The 24,734-nt window shown below is 38.7% G+C and overlaps 1 protein-coding gene across 3 annotated transcripts in view; it reads right to left on the bottom strand.

Moving 5' to 3' along the window:
- Nucleotides 1-24,734, bottom strand: part of SPHKAP (SPHK1 interactor, AKAP domain containing) — a 161,041-nt gene that overhangs the window by 116,114 nt on the left and 20,193 nt on the right. For all 3 annotated transcript variants that reach the window (XM_060624003.3, XM_060624001.3, XM_060624000.3), the window contains exon 2: nt 8,142-8,247. In XM_060624003.3, the coding sequence (XP_060479986.3) occupies nt 8,142-8,247 (106 nt within the window). The remainder of the gene's footprint in view (nt 1-8,141; nt 8,248-24,734) is intronic.

Here is a 24,734-nt window from a genome sequence, read left to right as displayed (position 1 = left end):
TATAATGCTGTAATGTTGATATGATCTGTGAGGGGAACGTGATTTTTAATGTTAGGAGAAGCAAAATACAAGAACAACAAGTATGCCGGAAAATATAAGATACGCATCAAGGGTTACCATTCATTTGGGATTATTTTGTGTAGGTTTGCAAAGTGTGGATCGTGCAAAATTTGCCATTGGTCAAAGGGACAGTGGATTCAGTGGCCATGTGTTCCTTGACAGTTGTTGCATGCCTTTGGCCTTTGGCAATTATAAGAAAGGGAAAACTGTCATTTCTTGACTCTTCTATTTGAAAGAAGCTATTGGAAGCATCTACCTTTCAATATGTAAGCTGATGGCCATGTAATTTGCTAAGGGAGACACCGGCTTCTTGGATGCTCTCCCTCCTGTAGAGTATGAGCCCTTATGTGCGTCTTTCAGGGTGGGTCTAACTTTCAAAAGGCCTCCTAACTACAAACACCCAAATGGGGGGCTCCTTGTCAGGGATTCATTTACCAAAAGGCCTCCTCAGAGGGCTGTTCCAATTTATCTGCGTCATATCCTTCCTTCCTGCTCTGACACCGCCAGAAGTGACAGTGGGCACTTCAATCAGAAGGGCAAGCCTGATAAGATACAGGAAAGGTGGAAGCTGTTAGGGCTGATGGCGAATGCAGTATCTACTCCAGACTCCAAAATCAAGAGGGTGGCTTAGATGGGAGACTGACAGGAAAAGAGAGCAAGCCTGAAGGCTTGAGTGGTAGGGAGGAAGGGTGGCGGGTCTTTTAAACACCCAAATATAGAAAGGAAAAACATTTTGAATGACAGAGTAGATATTTTTTAAAACGTTAGATCCCTTGCATTTTTGTAGACAGATATTTAATACATAATGTACAGGTTTGGGGGAAATTGGAAGAATCGGGAAAAAAAAATCACTTCCCTGGTTCCCATCGCATAGCATCATCCCCAACTCCACAAAATGTTCTAAGCTATTTTAGGGTTTCAGAGTCCTACTTTTTGCTCGAAAAAAAGAGAGAAAAGAAAAGGCATTGCAAGATCCTTCCAGGAGTTCTTCACACATAGCAGAAAGGATGCTCAAGGAACCTAGCGGAAGAGGACGGAGTAAGACTAGCATGTTGGAATCGTAAGCACTGTGGGACCATTGCCGGAGGGCAGAGAGAGGTGGTGTGGAGTCCTGAATAGAAGTCTTCAAACATACTGATTTTGGAATAGGAAGCTGAATCACCTTCAAACTGCAAAATAAGCCATAATTGATAGTTTTGAACAAAGTCTCCCACATAGGATTACTGAACTGACATTTTCCAATGACATGTTTTTGCTGAAGGCAGAGGAAATTAGTGCCACCAGGGCCCTCATTATCTGCATTCTGGCCTCAGTGCAACTATGGCCTCGGAGATGTCAATGCACTCAGAAGCTTCCTTAGGTGTTTAGTGAAATGACTCCCCGAGGGAATTTTGTGGCTGGCTCTGTAGATGGAACTGGCTGAATCTGAATGCATGCACGTCTTCTGCTACTTCGTCTCCAAGCTTTTCTTCCCAGTGACCTCAATGATACCACAGCTCACGGATGTTCCCGCTTAAACAGACGGCGTTCACGGTTCTGTTTAACTCTCACTCCTGATCTTGACTTCCCCACGTGTCTCTCCTCCCACTGTCTGTGTGCAGGTTCCGCCCCTCGTCTCCCTGCCCCACCCCCTGGGGCACATCACCTGTGCTCCTTCTGGCATCCTAGATTCCTGTCTCCCTTTGCTCTAAGGAATTCTTTTCAGAACTATGAAGCTCTAAAGCTTTCTTCAAATATCACTTTTAGTAACACAATTCTGCATTTATTTTCTTAAAAACCTCCTTATTTCTTCAGTGCCTCTGATTACTCCTGCAGAATGGTGATAAAACAGGACACCTAGGCCATGTGACAAAATTCAGACCATTCTGGTCTAAAGAGCTGGGTCTGGAGACCATTGCCAGGCTGCATGATGAGAAGAGAGTATTTATAAAGCTGTGAGTGCTGTATACTCCGGGGCAAAAAGCCTAGTATCTTCCTTCTGCAGAAAGGTGAGCACACCCAATTATGCTGATTTTGTTTTGAATCTTATTCGCATATTTACATTTTTAAAGCCCTTCCTTCCTGTAAGAAATCAGCCTCTAGAAGCACAGCATATTATAGCTGTTTTCTGTCATGCACTTCCTGGAAATACTACTGGGGCTTTTGGCCCAGAGCAAGACAATCCTGACCAATAAAAGTGTCTTTGGAGATACAGATCAGATTCTGAAAAAGCCTCCCAATTTGTAAGTCTGCGCCTGCACACATTAATCGAATTGCTTTCGTTAATTACATGTCATCAAACTGAGATGAGCTTAGATGAAAGTGTATTTTACAGAATAAGATGAAGTTGCCAGGGACATCCATTCCGCCAATTCTTCGGAGGTTTCTATGCTACTGTTGACGACAAATTAAAGTCAGCTTCAAGGAGGCCTGTCATGGCAAAGAATGCTCTTGAAGCTTCAAAGAGATGATCAGATATCCTATGAAGATCAAACTCTACCTTTGGGAACCTGAAATGTTTTCAGTCTGTAGCCTTGGGTTAGTCTAGGTTTAGTGTGGATTTAATTAACATGACATAAAAAGAGAAGGAACTTGGGGTGTCGATTTCTCCCCAACAATTCTTTCGCCACATGGATTCTATACAAGAGGCTTGATTCCACTATAGCCCAAGGAGCAAATCTTCAGTCCAGGAAGTGAAGTGAGGATTGAAAATGTCCAGCTACTGTGGAAATGTGACATTGAGTGTAATGCTTTCAAAGTAGAAGAAAACCCAGCAGAAATTCAACGAAACAGGGGGACCATGGATACTACCTCAGGTTAGTTTTAAAATTCTATTTAAATAATTTTTCCCTTGTGGAAAGATTGTTTATTTGGAATCAACTAATACAGACTGAGCGTCAACTTTGTGTGGCAAGAACTTACACAAACCTTTTTGCATATAAACGTTATGCCAACCCCAGGACATCTGAGTCAGGGAAGTTATGTCACTGGCCTAAGATCACACAGTAAAAGGGAAATCTGGAATCTGACTCAGATGTTTAGATTCTAAGTCCAGCTTTGTTACTTGGGATCCTACTTGCCTTCTAGAGAAAGCGGATATTTATTTATTATAAAAACAACATAAAAGCATTTCACTTAGTGTCTGCTAGATATAAAAGGATAACATTTATAATCACTTAGCTCACTTAATGGAAATCCCTATGATTCAATCTAACAATGATGATTGTATTTGTCTTATAAGAAGGATTGGTCCTATGAGAACGGGGAACATCAGGCAAGATCTATGTGAGGTAAGATTCAAGAAGTACTACAGAGGGCTCTATTATTCACTTTCCACCAGCTACTCTTTCTCTCCCATTTTGTTCCTGCAATATTTTGAAATTCCATCCTTTTATTTATTTTTTTAAATATTCATCTATTTTTGAGAGAAAGAGAGAGAGAGAGAGAGAGAGAGAGAGAGGGAGAGAGAGAGAACAAGCCAGGGAGGGGCACAGAGAGAGAAGGAGACACAGAATCTGAAGCAGGCTCCAGGCTCAGAGCTGTCAGCACAGAGCCTGACGTGGGGGCTTGAACTCATGAGCCGTGAGATCATGACCTGAGCGGAAGTTGGATGCTTAACTGACTGAGCCGCCCAGGTGCCCCGAAATTCCATCATTTTCGATGCATTATTTTGGAGTATCACACTGCATACATTAAAACTTTCCCAGCGTTTGGAGCTCAGTAAATTATGGTGACACAGAGGCTATCTCACATTCCAACTTGGATGGATCGGTAGTGTCTGCTTGGAGCTTCAAGATGGGTAGAATTCTGAAGTCAAGTCCAGGTTCAATAGGCTTGATTCCCAGGGCCAGTTAAAGGCGGGGGCAATCACACTGGTTTAGCTGTAGCAGTAGCTAAGTAAAAACAGATTTTATTTGTTACAACTATTTTAACCTACACAATGACTCAGTGAGAAATTTATTTGATACCTTTCCTAGTATTTAGAGGAAGGGGAAAAGAAAGAGAAAGGATCATTCCGAAGCTCAAGCTGGGATAACCAGGTAACTTATTGCGCACGGGGCACTTCTGAGAACAAAACGGGGTCTATTAATGCGAGGATAATACATGTAAACCATGACTGGGTGGTATGATCATCTTAGCTCTGGTGCAAGGCAATCCCTTAAGGATTTCCTCCTTCAAATAAGCCCACCAAAGTCATTTTCTTTTCTGATGCTGTGGCTTTTTCCACAGCTGTGGCCTCCAGTAATTGTATTTCCCCAACAGCAAAGAGGAATGGAAGCATCTGCATGTGGGCAGGATTCCTGCAACCCTTAGGGATTTCATGAGACACTCAGGAGAGAGACTCAGTCCTTTTGCAAGTTTTCAGAAGCTGATTATCCAACTAATGCATCATCTTCTGGACCCTTGTTTCCTGTCTTCCACCAGTTAATTTAGCAATATGTCAGTTCTGATAAGAAGATCTGATGGGGAAGAAGATGAGGCTATCACATAAAATCAGTTTGGGGAATTACCAACAGATTTCAATGATCCATGGTACCCTTATTGAAGGTTGATTGACTGTGAACAGTGGTGATTCAGCTGGACAGCCTTGCTATTTCTATGATAAAGCTCTGCTTGTATTTTCTGTCTCTTTGAACATACATTATGTGTGCATTTAGAGTCTCACTTACCTAGACCCATTGCCTGTGATTAACAAGCTCTTTTCCCCCCAGATTGATCAATGATCACTTAAATCGGCTTGCAGTGATATACAATAAAATAAAGGCGTGAAATCATTCAATATTCAAAGTCTTTTTATTGAGGGCCTACGTGCTAGATGTAAAAAAGAAAACAACAGTGAGCTACTCTTTGAGGGGGAAGTGTAACGACTAGAGCCTACAAGGCATATACCATGTGGCATTCACGGGTACTTAAACTGCCTTTAAATGCAATTATTGTCTAAATGGAAGAGAGTATTTAAAATGAAAGGAATGGACCACAACATTAGAAAAATATATTCCGGGACGCAAAGGGGTTGACTTCTCCTGCATTCATTTGTAGCAACCCTTCCTAAATAAATTTGCTTGGCTCTTCTCTTCGCTCATTCAAATCTCGACCGTATTTCAAAGTCTAAACTAAGATCCGATTCTCTTTCTGGAGATGATGGTCTGCTGCAGGTCAAAGGTCTCTCTCTGCTTTTTGCTATAAACTGTGTAGTCATCCTACATAATTATTTAACTGGTGAATTACTTAGTTTGATTTTTTCAACTGAGAAACCGATATTGTCTCCCACACTAGACCCCGACTATGTATCTATTCTTGTATCTCTCCCTAAGATCTAACGGAATTTTGAATGTATTTACATTGGACCATATGAAATTGCCTATAATTGATCATTTTTCATCTGTAATAAAGGGAATTTCGTACGGTTCAACTTACTAATAGTTCTAGAAGTGGTGGTGGTATGAGTAGGATTATATTTAAACCTTTAAATTCTTGGGGCGCTTGGGTGGCTCAGTCCGGTTAAGCATCCAACTCTCGATTTTGGCTCAGGTCATGATCTCACAGGTGTGAGATCGAGCCCTGTGTCAGGCTCTGTGCTGACAGTGTGGAGCCTGCTTGGGATTCTCTCTCTCTGTCTCCCTCTCTCTCTCTGTCTGCCCACTGCTTGCAACCTCTTTCCCTCTCAAAAATAAACATTTAAAAAAAACTTTAAATTCTATTTGTATATATACATATATATTATATGTACACATATAAACATATAATAAATGATTGAGTTTGGGTTTTAATTTCTTGAACAGATGTTCAGCCCCAAAACGCTCTACTTAGTACCTTCCAGACACGATTTATAAAAAATGAATACGACTGCCTCTATCTCCAGAAAACAAACATAGCTGACATAACAGATCACAAGGTACCAACTCTCTCAGCATGGTCATGTATATATTAAATTTTTTTCTGGCATCACATACTTACTGAAAAATTTCCTGTAGGATAATATTACTCATAAACACTCTTTATTTTGAGTGCTTACCATATGCCAGACACCGTTCTAAACATTTCATATCTATTAATTCACTTGTGCTCAGCTGTCACCTTCTTTTTTCTGATGAGCAAATTGAAGCATGAATAGGTCAGGTAATTTGCTCATGATAACACAACTAGTAATGACTGAACTGGGTGTCAAATTCAGGCAGTCTTCTTTCAATCCTTAATTTAAATACCATGTGGGCTTTAATCAATAGAAATAGAGTTATTTAAAAATGAGAATAAGGGGCGCCTGGGTGGCTTGGTCGGTTAAGCGTCCGACTTCGGCTCAGGTCATGATCTCATGGTCTGTGAGTTCGAACCCCGCGTCGGGCTCTGTGCTGACAGCTCAGAGCCTGGAGCCTGTTTCAGATTCTGTGTCTCCCTCTCTCTCTGCCCCTCCCCTGTTCATGCTCTGTCTCTCTCTGTCTCAAAAATAAATAAACGTTAAAAAAAATTTTAAAAAAATGAGAATAAATGAAAAATGATTTAGCCTTGTGAAATGTATAGCATCTGGTGAAGATTATAATTTGGAGTTACAGAGTTGAATAGAACATACCCAGGGCTTGAAGACCTCTCTTAGAAGAAACTCAAAATCATTTTGAATTATAGTGTCTCAGTTTTCTGCATTAAAATGCAAATTTATAGCACTGACTCTTCTATGAGAATTGTATGAGAAAGAATAATAGATCATATAACACATGGTAATTAGAGCCTTGAACTAATGAGACCAGTTTATTTTTATATCTGGTTATGAATGTATGCATGCAAATACTTTTGTAAAATTATGTTTAATGCTACTTTTCTATCATCAGCTTATGTTCTCTAACACAGGTATGTGTCATTTTCTTTGTTACTTAGAACAATACAAACACGACACAAGCAGAGAATAAATAAGGCTGCTTAACTGGGTATAGTAATCAATAAATTAATATACATATATGCATACATAATGTAGAGTATGTGTGCATAAATAATATATATCTATACAATATGTTTAGTAATATAATTTGTCTTGAATTATTCCTATAAGTATTTTTTACAATTTAACTTTTTTTTTAAAAATTTTTTTTTAACGTTTATTTATTTTTGAGACAGAGAGAGACAGAGCATGAACGGGGGAGGGTCAGAGAGAGGGAGACACAGAATCTGAAACAGGCTCCAGGCTCTAAGCTGTCAGCACAGAGCCCGACGCGGGGCTCGAACTCACGGACCGCGAGATCATGACCTGAGCCGAAGTCGGCCGCTTAACCGACTGAGCCACCCAGGTGCCCCCAATTTAACTTTTTTTTTTGAGAGAGAGAGACAGAATGAGCAATGGCCGGGCAGAGAGAGAGGGACAGAGAGAATCTTAAGCAGGCTCCACTACCAGCACTGACCCTGATGTGGGGCTTGATCTCGGCCCCTGAGATTGTGACCTGAGCTGAAATCAAGAGTCAGACACAAATGACTGAGCCACCAGATGCCCCAATAATTTAAGTTTTTAAAGAAACAATTAATGAAATAATCCAGTGTGACACCCTCTAAGTCTGGATGAGAAGAAACACATACATTCTCCTTTGGAATTCTGCATCACATCGTGACAAAAGCTTTAGGTGGGAAATTGGGCATTTCGCTTTAAGTTTCCAGGCCTTAAGTTGGATTGGCTGGAAAAAGAAGTAGATGAATTTACGTTATTCAAATGACGGCTTTCAGCAAATGCGCTTAAAGCGAGATTTGTTTATGAGTTCTGGAGTCTGTATTCTAGGAAATGCATTTCTGTTTCTCCTCATAACATAAGCCAAGCACACCTTTCTCTTTGAGAAAATAGCAGGAATGTTTCTCAGATACAGACTTAGGTGCTTCATATAATAGGTGGGGCACTGCGGGCTTAGAATTTTCGAGTCGTACTTTTCTGAACTGTTTGAGTTTTTTGGTCTTCTTCACCCATTACATTTTTAGCAGCATTAGAGGTTATCCGGGCAAGCAAACTGTGGGCCATTCCGTTGTTCGTTTTGCTGTTTTTCTCTGCTTTAGAAGAAGTACCTGGAGAGTCAAACTACACTAGCGTTCAAGTTCAATCCGGGAGACAGAGCCGCGCTAGGCAAGGTTACCTTCTTACACGCTGTGATGGAGCTCCCCAGGCCGCCTCGCCAGCCGCCGCTGGTGCTGCCCTGCTGCGGTGCGCAGACCTCGTACATCAGTGGGGACTCCAAGTTGCTGTTTGTGCCCCAAAAACACAAAAGAGAACACATTCCAGTGAGTCTCCTCCATACTCAGAACAGAAGACACACAACGTGGTTTAACAAAAATCATCTTTCGGGCGGTGCTCAGCACTGCAAATCCTGCTGACCCCGACACTGCTTTGCTGGCTTCCCTCCCGCAGTGGGAGCCGCTGCGAACTATCCCCTTGGGAACAGGAACCTGCAATCCAGTGACTCCCAGAGCCCAGATGGACACAGTGCATCTGCCTGATTTCTAGCACCGTTAGCTTTTCTTGAGCAAGCAGTTTTAGACCCCGGATAATGCTTTTGAAATGCCACGTTATTTCTGCCCAGAATTCAAAGTTTATAATTTTAATCAGGAGGCAGGGCAGGACCATGCAAAGAATGTGGGCTTTAGAAAATGCACATCATGGGGCACGTGGGTGGCTCCGTCAGTGAAGCGTCCGACTTCAGCTCAGGTCATGATCTCACGGTCCGTGAGTTCGAGCCCCGCGTTGGGCTCTGGGCTGACAGCTCAGAGCCTGGAGCCTGCTTCGGATTCTGTGTCTCCCTCTCTCTCTGCCCCTCCCCTGCTCGCACTGTCTTTCTCTTTCTCGCTTTCAAAAATAAATAAACATTAAAAAAAAAAGAAAAGAAAATGCACCTCATCTCTTTGTATCTCTGGGGTTTGGGGCATTATCTTAACTTCTTTGCCTCCAAAGTTCTAGACTTCTCTTCCTTCCCCTTATGTCTGGTTGAAATTATTACCAATCTTGGTTTTCATGATACTCTGGAAGATTTTGGATTCAACCTAATTTAAATACAAAAAGCTCTCTGGATCTTAAGGATTTCTAAAATATGAAAATTTGGGATTTAAAAAATGTATGGATATCTGAAGTGTAGGCATTTTATTTTTGTTGTTCTTGACCACATAGAATATGTACAATTCATCATAAACATTTTTTTGGAATATGATCTAATAATTATTTATGCAATTATCAGGCCAACATTTAAAAATTTTCTCTTAAAAGAAGCACCAAATAGAAGATCAGTTAAACAATGCATTTCTAACTTATAATCCTCATGTTTTAAGTGCTAAATTAGTCAATTTTCATTACATTGCAATTAAACATAAGTCAAAAATACCTAAGTATAGTCTGTTAGCATTTCCACTAAATTACTATGAATGGCTTTTTTTTTTAATGACTGTTGATGATGTACACAATGGATCACAGGTTTAGGTAAAACTTACACAGAATAATTCAAGTAAAATCTGTTTTATAGTTGCCATCTTGAGGACTAGAATGAGCTTAATTTAAATGAAAGGATAGCACTCATATTATCTTTGCTTCACTGGGAAAAGGCAATGGAAGGAAGAAAGGAGTGTGTTACTAGGCTCTAGATCTTAGGGACTCTGCTGCTTAGCATATCTGGGTCTGTCCCTTCACTTACAAATGAACATTGGGAGTGAAATCTCCAGTCCTTTCCAGCTCTGGAAATCACTTGTAAAATATGGAGAGCCCAAACTTTCAGCCCTATTTTTACAGATTTCTCAGAATGGGGACCTATAACTTTTTGGCTGTCACTTAAGGGTGACTGTACCTCAAAGTTAGCTGCAGATCTCCCTCTGAATGCTTTCCTGGCCGTAGGAATTACCCGAATACCAAACGTTTATCATTGTTAGGTTCCAAAACCACTTATATGTGGAAGGTAAGCCCGTGGACCAAGCTAATTTTGATCTGCACCAGCTCGTGAGTCAAGGAAATCACATTTTCCAATGTTAGGACATCTCCCATTTCTCTTTACAGGGTTAACAGCCTAGGAGTATGGAGGAAATAGGCTGAGAAGTAAGGATGACACAGATTGAATACAAAACAGGGTAGAAAAAGGGCTTCAACAATCTCTGATTGCTCTAGAGGGGGATGACATCAAACTTATGGAGAGTTAGGTCCAAAATAAGGATTAATAGGAAAAAGTAAAAGATCACGCAAGGAAATTTCTTGTTTCTGCATAAAGCATGTTGTATCTGCCTGCAAGTAGAAAGGTGAATAGTAATTTTTTTAAAAAAAATATGTTTACTTATTTTTGAGAGAGAGAGACAGAGATAGAGACAGAGCATGAGTGGGGGAGGAGCACACACGCACACACACACACACACACACACACACACACAGAATCTGAAGCAGGCTTCATGATCCGAGCTGCCAGCACAGAGCCTGACACAGGGCTCGAACCCACAGACCACAAGATCATGACCTGAGCCGAAGTTGGACGCTTAACCCACTGAACCACCCAGGTGTCCCTGGCAAGGCGCATAATAATTTTTATGCATAAAAAAGTTTAAGAACTGCTGAGTTAGTCTAGTGGAAGGGGAGACAATGACAAATCTACCCACATGTATCTTGGTAAGAAAGCCCATCTGCCTTTAAGATTACGTGAGATCCCAGTTGGAAATGAAGGCACGGAAGGATTTTGGGAAGTGTTGGTTGCCTGTGAGGTTCACTCCATTTGTCCCAATGTGAAGTCTGTATAACACAAATAAAGAAATGTATTTTAAATATATATGTGTGTGTGTGTGTGTGTGTGTGTGTGTTTGTTATTTTGAGAATTAAACAGGGCAGTAGACTCCCGTTAGTGGGAGTAAAATCTATGCATTCCCTGATGAGTGGGACAGAGTTCCACGGTACCAAGAGTTAAACCGAATGCATCTTCTAGCCCCCAGAAACGCATTCCAAATCAATTTGATGATGCCTAACATACAAAACTACATGTAGAGAGGCTTCTCGTTTCAAGCATGTGACACGGGTGTGAATTCCCAGTAAGTGACGTTACCACGCAGCCCAATCTGCTTCCATGCCTTTGGGATGGCGATGGAAATTTGAGAGTATTTTCAAAGATATTGTTCCTGGTCTCGAGAGCCGCAGAACATTGGCTGCTACAGGATGAGGCAGAGACAGACACATGAAACTCATGCCCTTATTAAAGTGAATTCAAGTTGACATTAAAAGAATGGCTGTCGAGATACAGGACAGACTTATAAGTTGCTCCTAATGGGGAAGGCTGCAAGGTCTTCCCCGGGACATTTTCTTTGATTTTGACAAACATTGATAATATTTATTAAGCACATCCTTTCAGGCTGGTCTCATGCTGAAACTGCTAAATGTGTTTCCACGAGGAGGTAGATCAAGGTGGATAAGAAGGTATAAAAGCAGAATTGGAAGCAGTGATTTTAAAAATATCATGGGAAGAGAAATCGGCTCCCTTACAGATGTCATATATGAATGAGGTGCTGAGTTGCCACGACACTGCCATCATTAAGGGTTCATGCAGTGTGATTAAGTAGGTCATCATCAGGAGTGAAAATGGCTAAGGGAATATTCGGTTATTTCTCCAGAGAGAGAGAAGTGTCCGGTTACTGGAAATCAACTTTGTCACCACTCAAAGTTTGGTCTGTGAGCCAGCAGGTCTGATATCGCTTAGGAGCTTATTAAGATACCCAGGAATGCAGGTCCCTCCCTAGAACTACTGAATCAGAATCTGCATTTTAACATTAAACTTGGGTGATTCATATGCCCATTACAGTTTGAGAACCATTTATCTGACATACTAAATTACATACCTATTCCCTTTTCCCCTCAGATCCTGGCACATAATGTGTCTTCTTTTAGGCACACCCTTCCCAGGCCCCCTCCTTCCTCCTGAATAATACCCGCTCTATCGTTTGGGTCTCTGTTTATAAATCACCTCTTGCGCCCCTCCTCTCCCCTCCCTCCACCAACATATCTCCAATGCCTCATGCACACACAAACACACATCAACACTCTACCACTCCCCATATTTCCACCAATACCCTAACCCAAGAAGTGGGACAGACACTCTTCTTGTGTGTTCCAACAGCACCCCCACCATGTCTCGTTACAACGCTTGTCAAATGGCATATAATTTTGAAATGTTTGTCTGTTTCCCCTTTAGGCTGTAAATACTGAAAAGAACAGGGACCCGTTAGGACCTAGAACAGTGCCAGGCAGGGGTGAACCCTGGATTAGTACTTATTCCTGTTGTCTGTTCTTATCTTTCTGAGCATCCTGCTTGACATCAAAAGATTATGCACAAAAGAGTGTATGAATTCAACGCTAAATTTTCTGCAGTGGTGACAGATGGTGAGATAAGCCACATCTGAGCAGATCATGAAAGAATTTCCCAGGATAGTTCTAATGGAAAAGGATCCCACCGCTATTGTGGCTCAAATGTCAAGTAAACACAGTGTAAAGTTGAAATAAATTTAGCAGATTCTAAAAGGTAAGATTTGTTCTCATCTCCTCCCCACTTACAGAATGTTTTCAATAAGATGTAGTAATTACGGTTCCTTTGATTGTCTCCATCCTATTAAGGATATTTACTCTTGAGCTTTATACTAAACCCTTTAATCTCGACACTGGAAAAAAAAAAACAACATGAAAACTCACATCCATCAGAAGAGATCTTTAGAAAGGAATTGGTTGGTCTCATTACAATCAACTTAAAGACAGGGCACCTGGGTGGCTCAGTCGGTTAAGCGTCCGACTTCGGCTCAGGTTGTGATCTCACGGTTCGTGGGTTCGAGCCCCACTTCGGGCTCTGTGCTGACAGCTCAGAACCTGGAGCCTACTTCGGATTCTGTGTCTCTCCCTCTCTCTGTCCTACACCCGCTCGTGCTCTGACCCTCTCTCTGGCTCTCGAAAATAAATAAACATTAAAAAAAAATCAACTTAAAGACATACTACCACTAAGAACATAGAGGACTTTCAAATACACCTGCACATGGTTCAAAATGAAACTGTGCTCGAGTGAATGTCCTTAGTTTACTTTCAGACAAAGAGATTAACTCTTACGTGATGCTCAGAGGTTTCGATAAGTCTTTCCAAAACCGATTTATTTTAAAAAATCACATGATACGTTAGGTTCTCTTACCCTCCTCTTCTGACCAATTTATTACCGAGGGCTCTCTTGCTGAGCAAACTTTAATTAGGCTACTCTGAGTCTTCTTGTCAACTAGATCATGACCTTGACTTGCAGCCCTACCCTTGGCCCACTGAACCCAGTCTTAGCAAGGAATCCTAAGTCACTTTAGTGGAAATCCCTCCACCCTTGATATCTTCCCCCATCCCTCACCCTTGATATCTTCCCCCATCCCTCACCCTTGATAGGTATGTCCATCCGCCGACCCCCTTACTCTGCCCATTGGTTATAAATCCCCATTTATAAATTGGTTATAAATCTTGCATTTGGAGTTAAGCTCAGTTCTATATTCATGTCTTTCTCCCCAACTGCAGTAGCTCAAATAAAATCCGTCTTGCAATTTTAGTAAGTGTTTGGTGAAAAAGTTTTTGTTTACAGTGTATACTCTTGTATTCTTCTTTCACTCAGTCTCCGGTTTTATTGCCTAGGTATGAAGTTTGGTTTTTCTTTCTTCTGTTTTTTTGTTTTTTGTTTTTTTGCTTCTGCACCCATGTTTTTCCTTTCTAGGTTGGAGACATCAGAGCATGATTTTATCATGTCATCCATACAAATTAAATACATCACCAGTTTATTAGTGGGTGAAAGACCAGCAAAGTCCCCCTTGATTCTGTAAGACTTCAGTAAGCTTATCAGAGGAAACAACTATCCAAATTTTGAAAATATTTAGAAACACTGTTATATGTCCTGTTTCAATATTTAAAAGCAACCTAGTAACTACAGAATGGAAAATTTCAGACTTTCCCATCCCTTGGACCAGTAAAATAACAATAAAAAGAACAATAAGATTATAAAGTGGACATCCTTTTATTTTTCCAAATAAGAACATTTACAAAAAATTCCTACCTCTGCTCTCACCATCATTCTTCAAAGAAAGAACATTTTAACAATATGATAAAAAACTTTGGTAGATTGTATAAGAATGAAGAATATTTCTTTTTAGGAACAGATAGTTGAGGTGCCTTCACTATCATTTTTGCTCTCAGTTCACTGAAAATGCTGTTGCAGATCTAAGTCTGGGTACTAGTAAATGATAATAAACAGAATAAAAACAGGACATTTATTATTAATAATAAACAAGTTATTAATTATTGATTATATTATTAATTAATACTACAATTAATTAACATTATATTTATATTATATTAAATATTATATTGTAATTATATTATATTTTATATTATAATTATATTATATTATATTGTAATTATACTATATTATGATTATATTATATTAGTATATATTATAATATATACTAATTATGTAATATACACATAATATAATATATATATTATGAATATATATATTCATAATATATAATCATATATTATAATAATATATAATCATATATATTATAATTCTATATTATAATTATAATATATACTAATATAATATAATCCTATTAAGAATTAATTATATTATTAATCATAAAACACTATTAGCAGAAACAGTGGTTTCAAATTAGTTATACTCTAATCTAATCTTGATTATTAAAAAATCAAAAACAGGGGCACCCGGGTAGCTCAGTCAATTAAATGTCGATTCTTGACCTTGGGTCAAACCTTGCAGTTTGTGAGAAGGAGCCCCACACCGGGCCTCACACTGGCAGTGCAAAGTCTGCTTGGGATTCTGTCTCTCTCTTCCTCTCTCTCTCTTTCTCTCAAAATAAATAAACTTAAAAACAAAAACCAAAAAAGATACACATGATTATAGCATAATTAATTCATTTAGGATACAATTTGTAAACACCAATGGTGAGTAATCTCTCTATTTTTCAGGACTAGTTGCGCTGAAATCTTTTATCCTGAAAAATTATAGACTATAAAGCATGCAATAGAGACTTTTTCATTCAGGCAATCCTCAAATCTGTAAGATTTGTCCAGTACAACATCAACCTCATCATAGGTAGATATTGTGCAAAATTAGTAGATTACAACAGAAGAGAAAATTAGATAATAAAATTCCTTATAAAAGAAAAGGGATATACTGTGGAATATAATGTTACTGGTAATTATATATATATAAAATAAATATACTTAATCTCCCGAGTGTCAGATATTGTGCTTTGCAAACCCATATATTATCTCCAAGAAAAGAGGTGATAGCAAGTAATGTCCTCATGAACTTAATCATACTGTAGGGTTTATTATCTTCGGGCCTTAAAAAGCTGTTTCACAATCTCAAGCTTCACCAAGACCCCAATAAATCACTTTAAAATGTTATCTTCTTGTTCAGAAAAGAGGATCAAACAAGACAGCATGATAGCTTAGCTCCCTTATTTTTTCTTTTTGCTAATTAGGGCTATCAGGAAAATTTTCAAGACATATGTCTTGCAAATGGTGTTTGCTAAAAGACTATTTTAATGTAAGGCAAAAAGATCACATCACTGTTGCTAAGCTAGTGTTGCGTGAATATGTATTTAGATGTGAAGACTGTAAGATGCGTCCTATTGAAGTACTTATTCCTAAGTTCTTTGTTTCTAAAACAAAGCCTTACGTGTATATGTTTGGATGGTCAAAACACCTTAGGTACGTTGCTGCATTCTGCTGCATCTAGACTTTAGTTCAGGTACATCCAGAATATACATGACAGTAACCACCTCAGCTCCCAAGTATTTCTGTTCTTCCACCAAAGCACCTGGACATCTTTTCTATGTTACTTTGAACACAAATTACCATCATTTACTGCATGGTGGGTGCTTAGAGCTGTAGGAAGTATTTTACATAATCTTTTAATAATTCCCCTTTTATAGATGAGAAATCATGGATCAGAGGTTAACATAATATAATCCAAGGTTATATTGCTCGTCAACAACTGAGCTGAGATTTGACTTCCTTCTCTTAGCACCAAACCATGTTCTTGTCCACTGTGATCTTTCCTATTTCATCAAATCCTCTGCTTCTATGACCATGACATCTAAATGAGTCTTAATGCAGCCAAAGCCCAGTGCTCTGGCATTTGAAAAACCCAGGTTCAGGTTTCCACTCTAGCACTTACTACCTGCATGGAATTGGGCACATTACTGAAGCCTCTCTAAGATTTGGTTTCCTCATCTGTGAAATGCAGATTATAGTAGAAGCTTTGTCACAGAACTGTTCCAGTGGTTAAATGGGGTTATTCTCACAAACCAGTAATGCAGTGTTCGCATAACATTGAGCACTCGATATTAAATTGGGAAATGATATTATATTAATCCCTGTAAGTTTATTTATTCTTAAGAGTCTCCCTGTTTGATTTTTCAGCACATTTTTGATATTAAGTTAAAGATAACATGTGCAGACCTTTTGAGTAAATGCATCATTACTGGTTACATTGACATTTCTCTTTTCTGTTCTGAGACCTGGGTTTTGAAAATATATACAGTAAAGATTTTCATGCTTATGCTGACTTTTGACTATTATCATCATAAGATTATAAAATGAAGAATAATTAAGGCGTTTTTTAAATCCAAGAAAACTCAGAATTCATTCAATTAGTCTAACACTATACAAAAAGATGTGACTCATTCAGGCAGTTTTAGTTCTATCAACATGGAAAAATATCCAGATAATTGAAGCCAAGCTACAAAGCTCACAGAAGACTAGTCCAACTTTGGTGACAATAGGAAATGATAGTGTTTCTAGAGAAAAGTAGCTGTATTGCTAAAATGCTACTTTAGTTGAAAAAGCAAATTAATAAGGTTATCTTAATAAAGGCATAAGAGTAATTTTTCTAAGGTATTTTGTTTACTTTCCCTCTGGGTTTCTGTTTGCCCTCTTAATTTGCTTGGGAAACCCTTCCTTCTGGAGATACTGGGAGTTAGGCTCCCATGGAGCCCCTGCTTCAGTTCACAAACATCACATCATGAAACAGAATAAAAGAACCAGTGCCAGAGGGGTGGTATCCTGACTTGAACCAAGCATGCTGGTCATTTATATTTAAAGTCAGTTGTCTAGGGCACCTGGGTGGCTCAGTCGACTGAGGGCCAACTCTTGATTTAGGCTCAGGTCATGATCCCAGGATCATAGGATCAAGCCCCATGTCAGGCTCCATGCATGCAGCCTGCTTAAGATTCTCTCTCTCTCTCTCTCTCTCTCTCTCTCTGCCTCTGTCTCCCATTCTCTCCCTCTCTCAAATAAAAATAAATAAAATACAATCAATAATATTAAAATGGTATAATGAAGTAAAGGGGAGTGAAATAGAAAAGATAAGAAAATGCAAGTGTGTGTGAAGAATACGGGCATGTGTCATTCTGAGGTGTCTAGTGATTTTCGTGTGAAGTGTAGATCTTACGAAATCTTTGCTGATAAGTAAGTGAATGAATGAATTTTGTTGATCTCTTAAATTAGGAAAACTGATGTATTATTCTGTTGATTAAAACAATGTGTGATATAATGCATGTTGTTTCTGGGAGTATAAATTTACATCTAGGCATGCTTTTCAAGATTCTTATCCATGCATGTCTGTCACCCAGGAATGCCCTTTATAGGAGTCTATTCTAGAGGACAGACACCAAAATAAAGTATGTATGGATATATTCAACTCAAGATTATTAATAGAAAAAGCTAAAAATAAATAATACATTCACCAATAGATACACTGATGGATTTAGTATGCAGACATTAAGGTAATGTCCCTTTTCCACTTCCCCTCACACACACACACACACACAAAAGACCTGGGAAAATGTTCCTCTGTTAAATGAATACAGTTGAACACAAAAATGTTATTCTAGGGCATTTCTAGGCTCAAAACTTTGCAGAATCTCTGCATTTCACTTCCAGTAAAATTGCAAGTCATTGCCATGGCTCTAAATGCCTGGACTCTCTGTCATCTCTGGGACCTTGTGTCCTCCTCTCTTTCTCTTTCTTTCTCTCTCTCTCCACTTGTGCCACTGTCTTAGTGCTTTCCTTAGCCTGGGACACCAGGCGTTTTGCCTGGAGACCTGCACACCTCACTTTATCACCTCCCTTCAGGTCTTTCTCAAAGGCCTCTTCTGGATGAGGCTACACCTGTCCATTCTATTTACAAGACCTCCCTATTCCTGGACTCCTGATGTATCCTGTCCTGCTCTATTTTTCTCAGTATCAGTATCATTTTCTAACATTCCACAGAAGGTATTTATTTACTGTTTATTATTTATCATGTGTATTATTACATAATAATAATTATCATAATTATTTATTATTATCATGTGTCTTTCCTCCCTGCCACCCCACCCCCACCACAGGCAATAAACTCCACAAATGCAGGAATCTTTGCTCATTTTTCATGATGCAATATCTGTGGAAATCACAATTAGTAAACAGATCTTTCCTTATCGATGTTAATATGTGTCAATTTCCATTTTAAGGCACATCTGTATTTTATATGGAGTGAAGAGGGGTTTTACCATCTAGCTGGGGTTCAATTAAAATTGTTAGAGCTTCTTTCCAAATTTGTTATTTAGTTCCTGAGGTGGAGGTGAAAAAAAACATCTAATTCACTACTGAACCTCACAAAAATGCTCAGCACAATGCCTGACAATCAGTCAGTGCTCAGTAAATATGGTAGGGTCAATAAACGGCACCACCTAAACTCTTAGCGATTTGTCTTTAATTGTCAGATAAAAGTAAAGACCATCTCTCTCAGTTCTAACTTCATGCTTTTGTCTGTGATGGTCTACAATCCTGAAAGACAAATGTTAGTGAAACTATCAGGGAGCTAGAAATAATTCCTATGAGCCATGAGGGAACTGTCACGGTTTTTGTCAAGATGAAGCTCATGTTATATTGTAATTGCAATATTTGAAGCCACTACAATAAATGAAGGGATGTGACACACCCACACATTAAACAAATATGCTGGAGAAGATTAGCAGTTAATATAAATATGCCAAAACTAAAGAATTTCTTATGTCATGTGATATAGTGAAAATATTACTGTGTGGCAGAAGTCAGAAGACTTGAATTTGGGTCCCAGATGTCACTTTTGCTAGTTTGACCTTAGGAAAGTTACTTAATCTCCCTGAGCCTCAGTTTCTTCATCTGCCAAATGGGACCAATACTATTTACTCTTCAAGATTGGTTGCCACTGAAAGGAGGGAATCTAAGCCAATACTAACACATACACTTGATTGGCATTCACTCTACCCCAGTCATTATGACAAGGGCTTTATTTTTGTCACTTCATAGCCTCACAGTATCAGAGTAGGGGAAGTGCTCTTAGACTATTATAGTCATAGGACTGAGACGCGGAAGCTTAGAATTTGCTCAGAGTTGCCCGGTTAAGTGACTCAATTTGAGATCCAAACCTAGATGAACCAGAGCCCTGGTCCGTGCCCGTTCCCAGGAGTCCTGCTGTCTTCGCATATTACCACTCGGCTTTGGTCACAAACTAACTTTCTTAAGAACTGTTATTTTTTAGGATGCTCACATTGTATGGTGACCTTTGGGCCCAGAGAAGAGCACTGTGTAAAAGGGGTGACGGTTCACAAGAGGCAATGTCCCTGGCTGCCGCACCAGGCTGGATGGCTGTGCTTATTGAGGGAAAAAGGGGGCTTCAGCCAAATGCACTGCCACCACCAGGTCTCCATGAAAGTGGAATACAAAAACAGCCTCCCAGCCTCCTCCCATGATTTCAGGGATGAGGAAAGCCCTGCCTAACTAAAAATGTCTGCCACGTGTCTAATCTTGATGCTGGAGTCCCTCCTAATACCTTAGAGTCATTTAAATGAAAAGAGATAGCAGGACCCCAAAAGATGGGACACAGAAAGGGTAAAATTCGATGGCAAGAAAGAGACAATGTGCATCGCAGTTTGGAGCTTGGCTGCAGTGGTGCTGTGAACCAAAAAGCCTGCAAAGTGAGGGTCAAAACCTGGGAGTTGGGAAGCCAGAGGGCCCATGGGATGCTGGCATGAAAGAGAGGAGGTGCTGATTACGACTTGGCTGCATATATCCCCTGGACCCCACACCCCACAACCAACCTGGATTCCTGGGAGTGTCTCCTGGTGGACAAGGCAGCAGAGAGGCTGGGAGGTGAGTTTGGTTCAACTACCCACATGGCTGATGGAGAGGACCACACCCACAATAAAGGAGTTACAAACACCAGCAGATTTGGAGAGGAGGCAGGAGAGGAAAAGGGTGGAGGAAGAAAAAGAAACAGAAGTTTTAGTATGGTTCAAGGAGAAAGACACACTCAAGCACGCTGTCTTTAATAAAAAGAACAGAAGTAGGTAGATGATGAGGTTGTTAACAATTAAAAAACAAAACAAAACAAAACTCCGAAAAGGGTTCAAAGATTGCATGCGTATTTTCAGAGAGCCTCTGCCTTGTGTAATGTTTTTGATTTGTGTCTGTGACTGGGCTTCACATTTCTGATGCATCAAAAGGTAGTTGACGTCTTGTAGTTAAGAATTTCAGAACCTTCCAACCTAGTGTATGGGTATCTGGAGGTGAAGAGCACTTTGTGCTTCTCAAGTCCAATGTTTTAATATTAAGATTAATACTGGGGGGGGGGGGGCGCGCCTGAGTGGCTCAGTGCGTTAAGCATCTGACTTCAGCTCAGGTCATGATCTCACAGTTTGTGAGTTTGAGCCCCGTGTCTGTCTCTGTGCTGACAGCTCAGAGCCTGGAGCCTGCTTCGGATTCTGTGTCTCCCTCTCTCTCTGCTCCTCCCCAGCTCGTGCTCGGTCTTTCTCTCAGAAATGAATAAATGTTTAAAAAAATTAAAAAAAGATTAATATTGGGGCACCTGGGTGGCTTAGTTGGTTAAGGACCAACTCTTGATTTCAGCTCAGGTCACGATCTCATGGTTCATGAGATGGAGCCCCATGTCGCGCTCTGCGATAAACTTTAAAAGAATTAATGTTAAAAGAAAAACAGATTTTTATGGAAATTGAATGCCTTGTAGTTAATTTTCTATGCCATTCTTATCTGTAAGTATGTTCTAGTATTACCTCAAATCTCAAAATATAGACATATGGGAGCAAATGGCAAATAAGGAGTCCGTGAAATTATTTTTGCATCTCTATGGCTGACAGTTACTGGTACATGATTAGAATTCAAGACATTTTTACTGTGTGGATAAAGATGCTCGAGGAGACCATGGCAGTGAAACATCAGAGCAATCAAAGTAGGAGATATCTGGTGTGGGGGGATGGGGTACATCTGTGGTCATATAAGAAGACCTCCAGTCTATGTCATTCACTAAGCATTATAATTTTCTCTGGAAAGGTCTTGTATGCTTTCTTTAGATTTAGTCCTGAAAAATTCATACTTATTGATAGCACATAAATTTCCCGTTTTAATTTTGCTTTTTGTGTGTGGGTCATATGAAAAAGTGTGCTTTATGTGTGTGGTTTGATTTATACTCAGCAAACACGCTAAACTCATTTATTTTAGTAAATTTATCTGTAGATTTTTTTTTTAATTTTTTGTGCACACAATCAAGTAAACCACAAATTCTGAGAGTTTTGGTTTCTTCTTTGCCTTTTATTTTATTTTATTTTATTTTATTTATTTTATTTTATTCTGTTGTGTTTTGTTTTGTTTCTCATTATTGCCTTCCTGCCTTGGCTAAATCTTTAGTGAAATGTGGGACAGAGTAATGCAAACATCCTTAAAATTACAGCACTACGTATTATGCTTGCTCTAGGTTTCTATTAAGGAAGTTCTTGTCTCTTTATATTTTTCTAGAGTTTTTATCCTACTAATCATAAAAGGATGTTACATTTTATCAAGTGTCTTTTTACATTTACTGATATAATCATGTTGCTTTCTTCCTTTGGACTGCTAATTTGATGAATTATAACTGATTTGTAATATTAAATCAGTCTTAAATTTCAGAGAGCAACTCATTTTGATGATTTTTATATGTTGTGGGACATAGCTTGCTAACATTTTGGTTGGGAACGTCTTTTCCTCTGTCATCATGAATGAGATTGACTATATTTCCTTTCTTCCCTTGTCAGATTAATATCAAGGTTATACCAGCTTCTTAAATATATTGAGGGCATTCCTCTTCTTTTATTTGCTGGGAGATTTTGGGTGCTACAGAAATTATCTATTACCAAATATATGGCAGAAAAATTCAGTGAGGCTCTCTGGGAGTGGAGCTCTCCTGTTGTAAGGGTTTTGACCACAGAGTTGGTATCTCTAATATTTATGTTGGTTTCTATTTCCTCTTCAGTACTTTGGCAAGTCATATTTTTATTAAAAATTGCCTTTTTTAATCCAAATTGTGTATAGATGTGTGTATATATATGTATATGTATATATATATATATATTAATACTATTACTATAAGTTTGTCTATAGTATCTATAGTGATGTCCTTTTTTTTTTGTCATTCCTATAACTACTTCACCTATCCCCTTTTTAAATGAAGTATGTCAGGGTTTTTTGCCATTTCAAAGTGAATCCTTTATAGTCTATGTTTACTTTTGACTGTATTAATTTCTGATTTTACTATTATTTACTTTCTTTGAGGTTATTTTGCTGTTCTTTTTAAAAACTTAGGAGATAGATACTATAATCTTTAGGCTTTCTTTCTTTCTTTTTTTTTTAATGTATGCCTGTAGGGCTATAAATTATTCTCCTACAATGGTTTTCCCTGAGCTCCAAAAGTTTTGAAAAGTGGCGTGGCTATTATCCTTCAATTCAAAGACTTTGGAATTTTCATTATAATTTTGTTAATTTTATTTCCATTTATATGGGAAATATTAATTTATCTTTTCATTGTTGACTTCTAGTTGAACTGCATTTTACTCAGATAATATGCTGTGCATAGCATAACAGTGATCTTTGGTATTTGTTACCAATTGCTTTATAATCCAATGTATGGACCATTTCTGTAAATGTTATATGTACTTTGCAGGTTTGGGTTGTAGTATTCTATATATGTCCATTATGTTGGTTGTGATTGTCTAAGCTCATATTGATGTTTTTGGATAAATTCTTTTTATATTTAGGTCCACGTATCTATTTTAATTTTAAGGATACTTTGTTATGTGAATACAAATATAAAATGGTAGGTATACCTTGCTGATTATTTGACACTTTTCATTATGCAGTGACATACTTAACTTCTGGCAATGCCCTTCTATTTCAAAGGCCACTTTGTCTGATAAAGCTAAATCAGTTTTTTTTTTATTGTTGTTAGCTACTGAACAGTGTGGTTTTTTCATCCTTTTAGTATTTTATGTTTTAAGTGTCTTATTTTCTTGAATTCGCAAAATCCAAATTATGATTTTTGCATTTTATTTGGAGCACCTAGTCTATTTACTTTTTTTTCTTCTACATTTATTTATTTTTGAGAGACAGAGACAGAGCACGAGCAGGGGAGGGGAAGAGAGAGAAGGAGACCTAGAATCCAAAGCAGGCTTGAGGCTCTGAGCTGTCAGCACAGAGACCGATGTGGGGCTCCGATTCACTAACCGCAAGATCATGACCTGAGCTGAAGTTGGATTCCCAACCAGCTGGGATATTCCCAGGTGCCCATATAGTTGTCTTCATTTTTAAGAACAGTTTTAGATTTACAGAGATCTCCCATATATACCACACCCAGTTTCCCCTATTATTCATAATTTATATTACTGTGATATATATATATTTAATGTTTATTAATTTTTTAAATGTTTATTTATTTTTGAGGGGGTGGGGGAGGAGGGAAGGGTATATAGAGAGGGAGACACGGAATCTGAAGCAGGCCCCAGGCTCTGAGCTGTCAGCACAGAGCCCGACGCAGGGCTTGAACTCACCAACCGTGAGATCATGACCTGAGCTGAAGTCGGACGCCCAACCGACTGAGCCACCAAGGCACCCCAGTTTATTTACCTTTAATGTAACTGTTGATATATTTAAAATCTTTTGTAATTTTCTTCAGTAACACTCCCAGTTTTTGTCTGTAAGAAAATATCTTTATCTATTCTTGTAAGATATTTTCACAAAGCAATTATTTTCCTTTTTAAACTGGCAATTATTTTCCTTCATACGGTGAAGGTATCACTTCATTATCTTTGGATACCCATTGTTGATTTTGTGATGTCAGCTGTCAATCTAATTGTTAGTTTTTAAAGGTAATGCGTCTTTTTTCTGGCTACTTTTAAGATTTTCTTTAAAAGATTTTAAGATTTGATGGCCTGCTGATATTTAGCTAATAATTCTTTATTATCATATCAACTTTTCAGTTCTTTTAGTCAATTTTAAAATGTTTTATTTTAAATTCGGCCATTTTCAGCAAGAGGATTGATGAGTAATTTTGTTATATTACTGGAATTAAAACTCACAGGTCTTTAAAAGCTTTCTGGTGGTATGGTAAAGGACACACAGAAAGAGAAAAATAGTACTGATAGGTTGCAAAGGGGAGAAAAATGTGTGTTACAAACAACTGATGCATCTCCTGAAAAGCACTTCATGAAGAATTAGAAGCAATTGGGTGGAGAAGGAAGTAGATAACTAGGTGACCTATAGATCTGAAGTCACTCAGACTTTTCACACAGTAGGAGCACACTGGTGAAAACAGTAATAACAATGGCAATAATGCTTATTA

The sequence above is a fragment of the Panthera onca genome, chromosome C1, assembly GCF_046562875.1.
Source record: "Panthera onca isolate mPanOnc1 chromosome C1, mPanOnc1 haplotype 2, whole genome shotgun sequence".
NCBI lineage: Eukaryota > Metazoa > Chordata > Mammalia > Carnivora > Felidae > Panthera > Panthera onca.
Note: the sequence above shows the minus strand (reverse complement) of the source record. Positions and strands in the feature narration are given on the sequence as shown.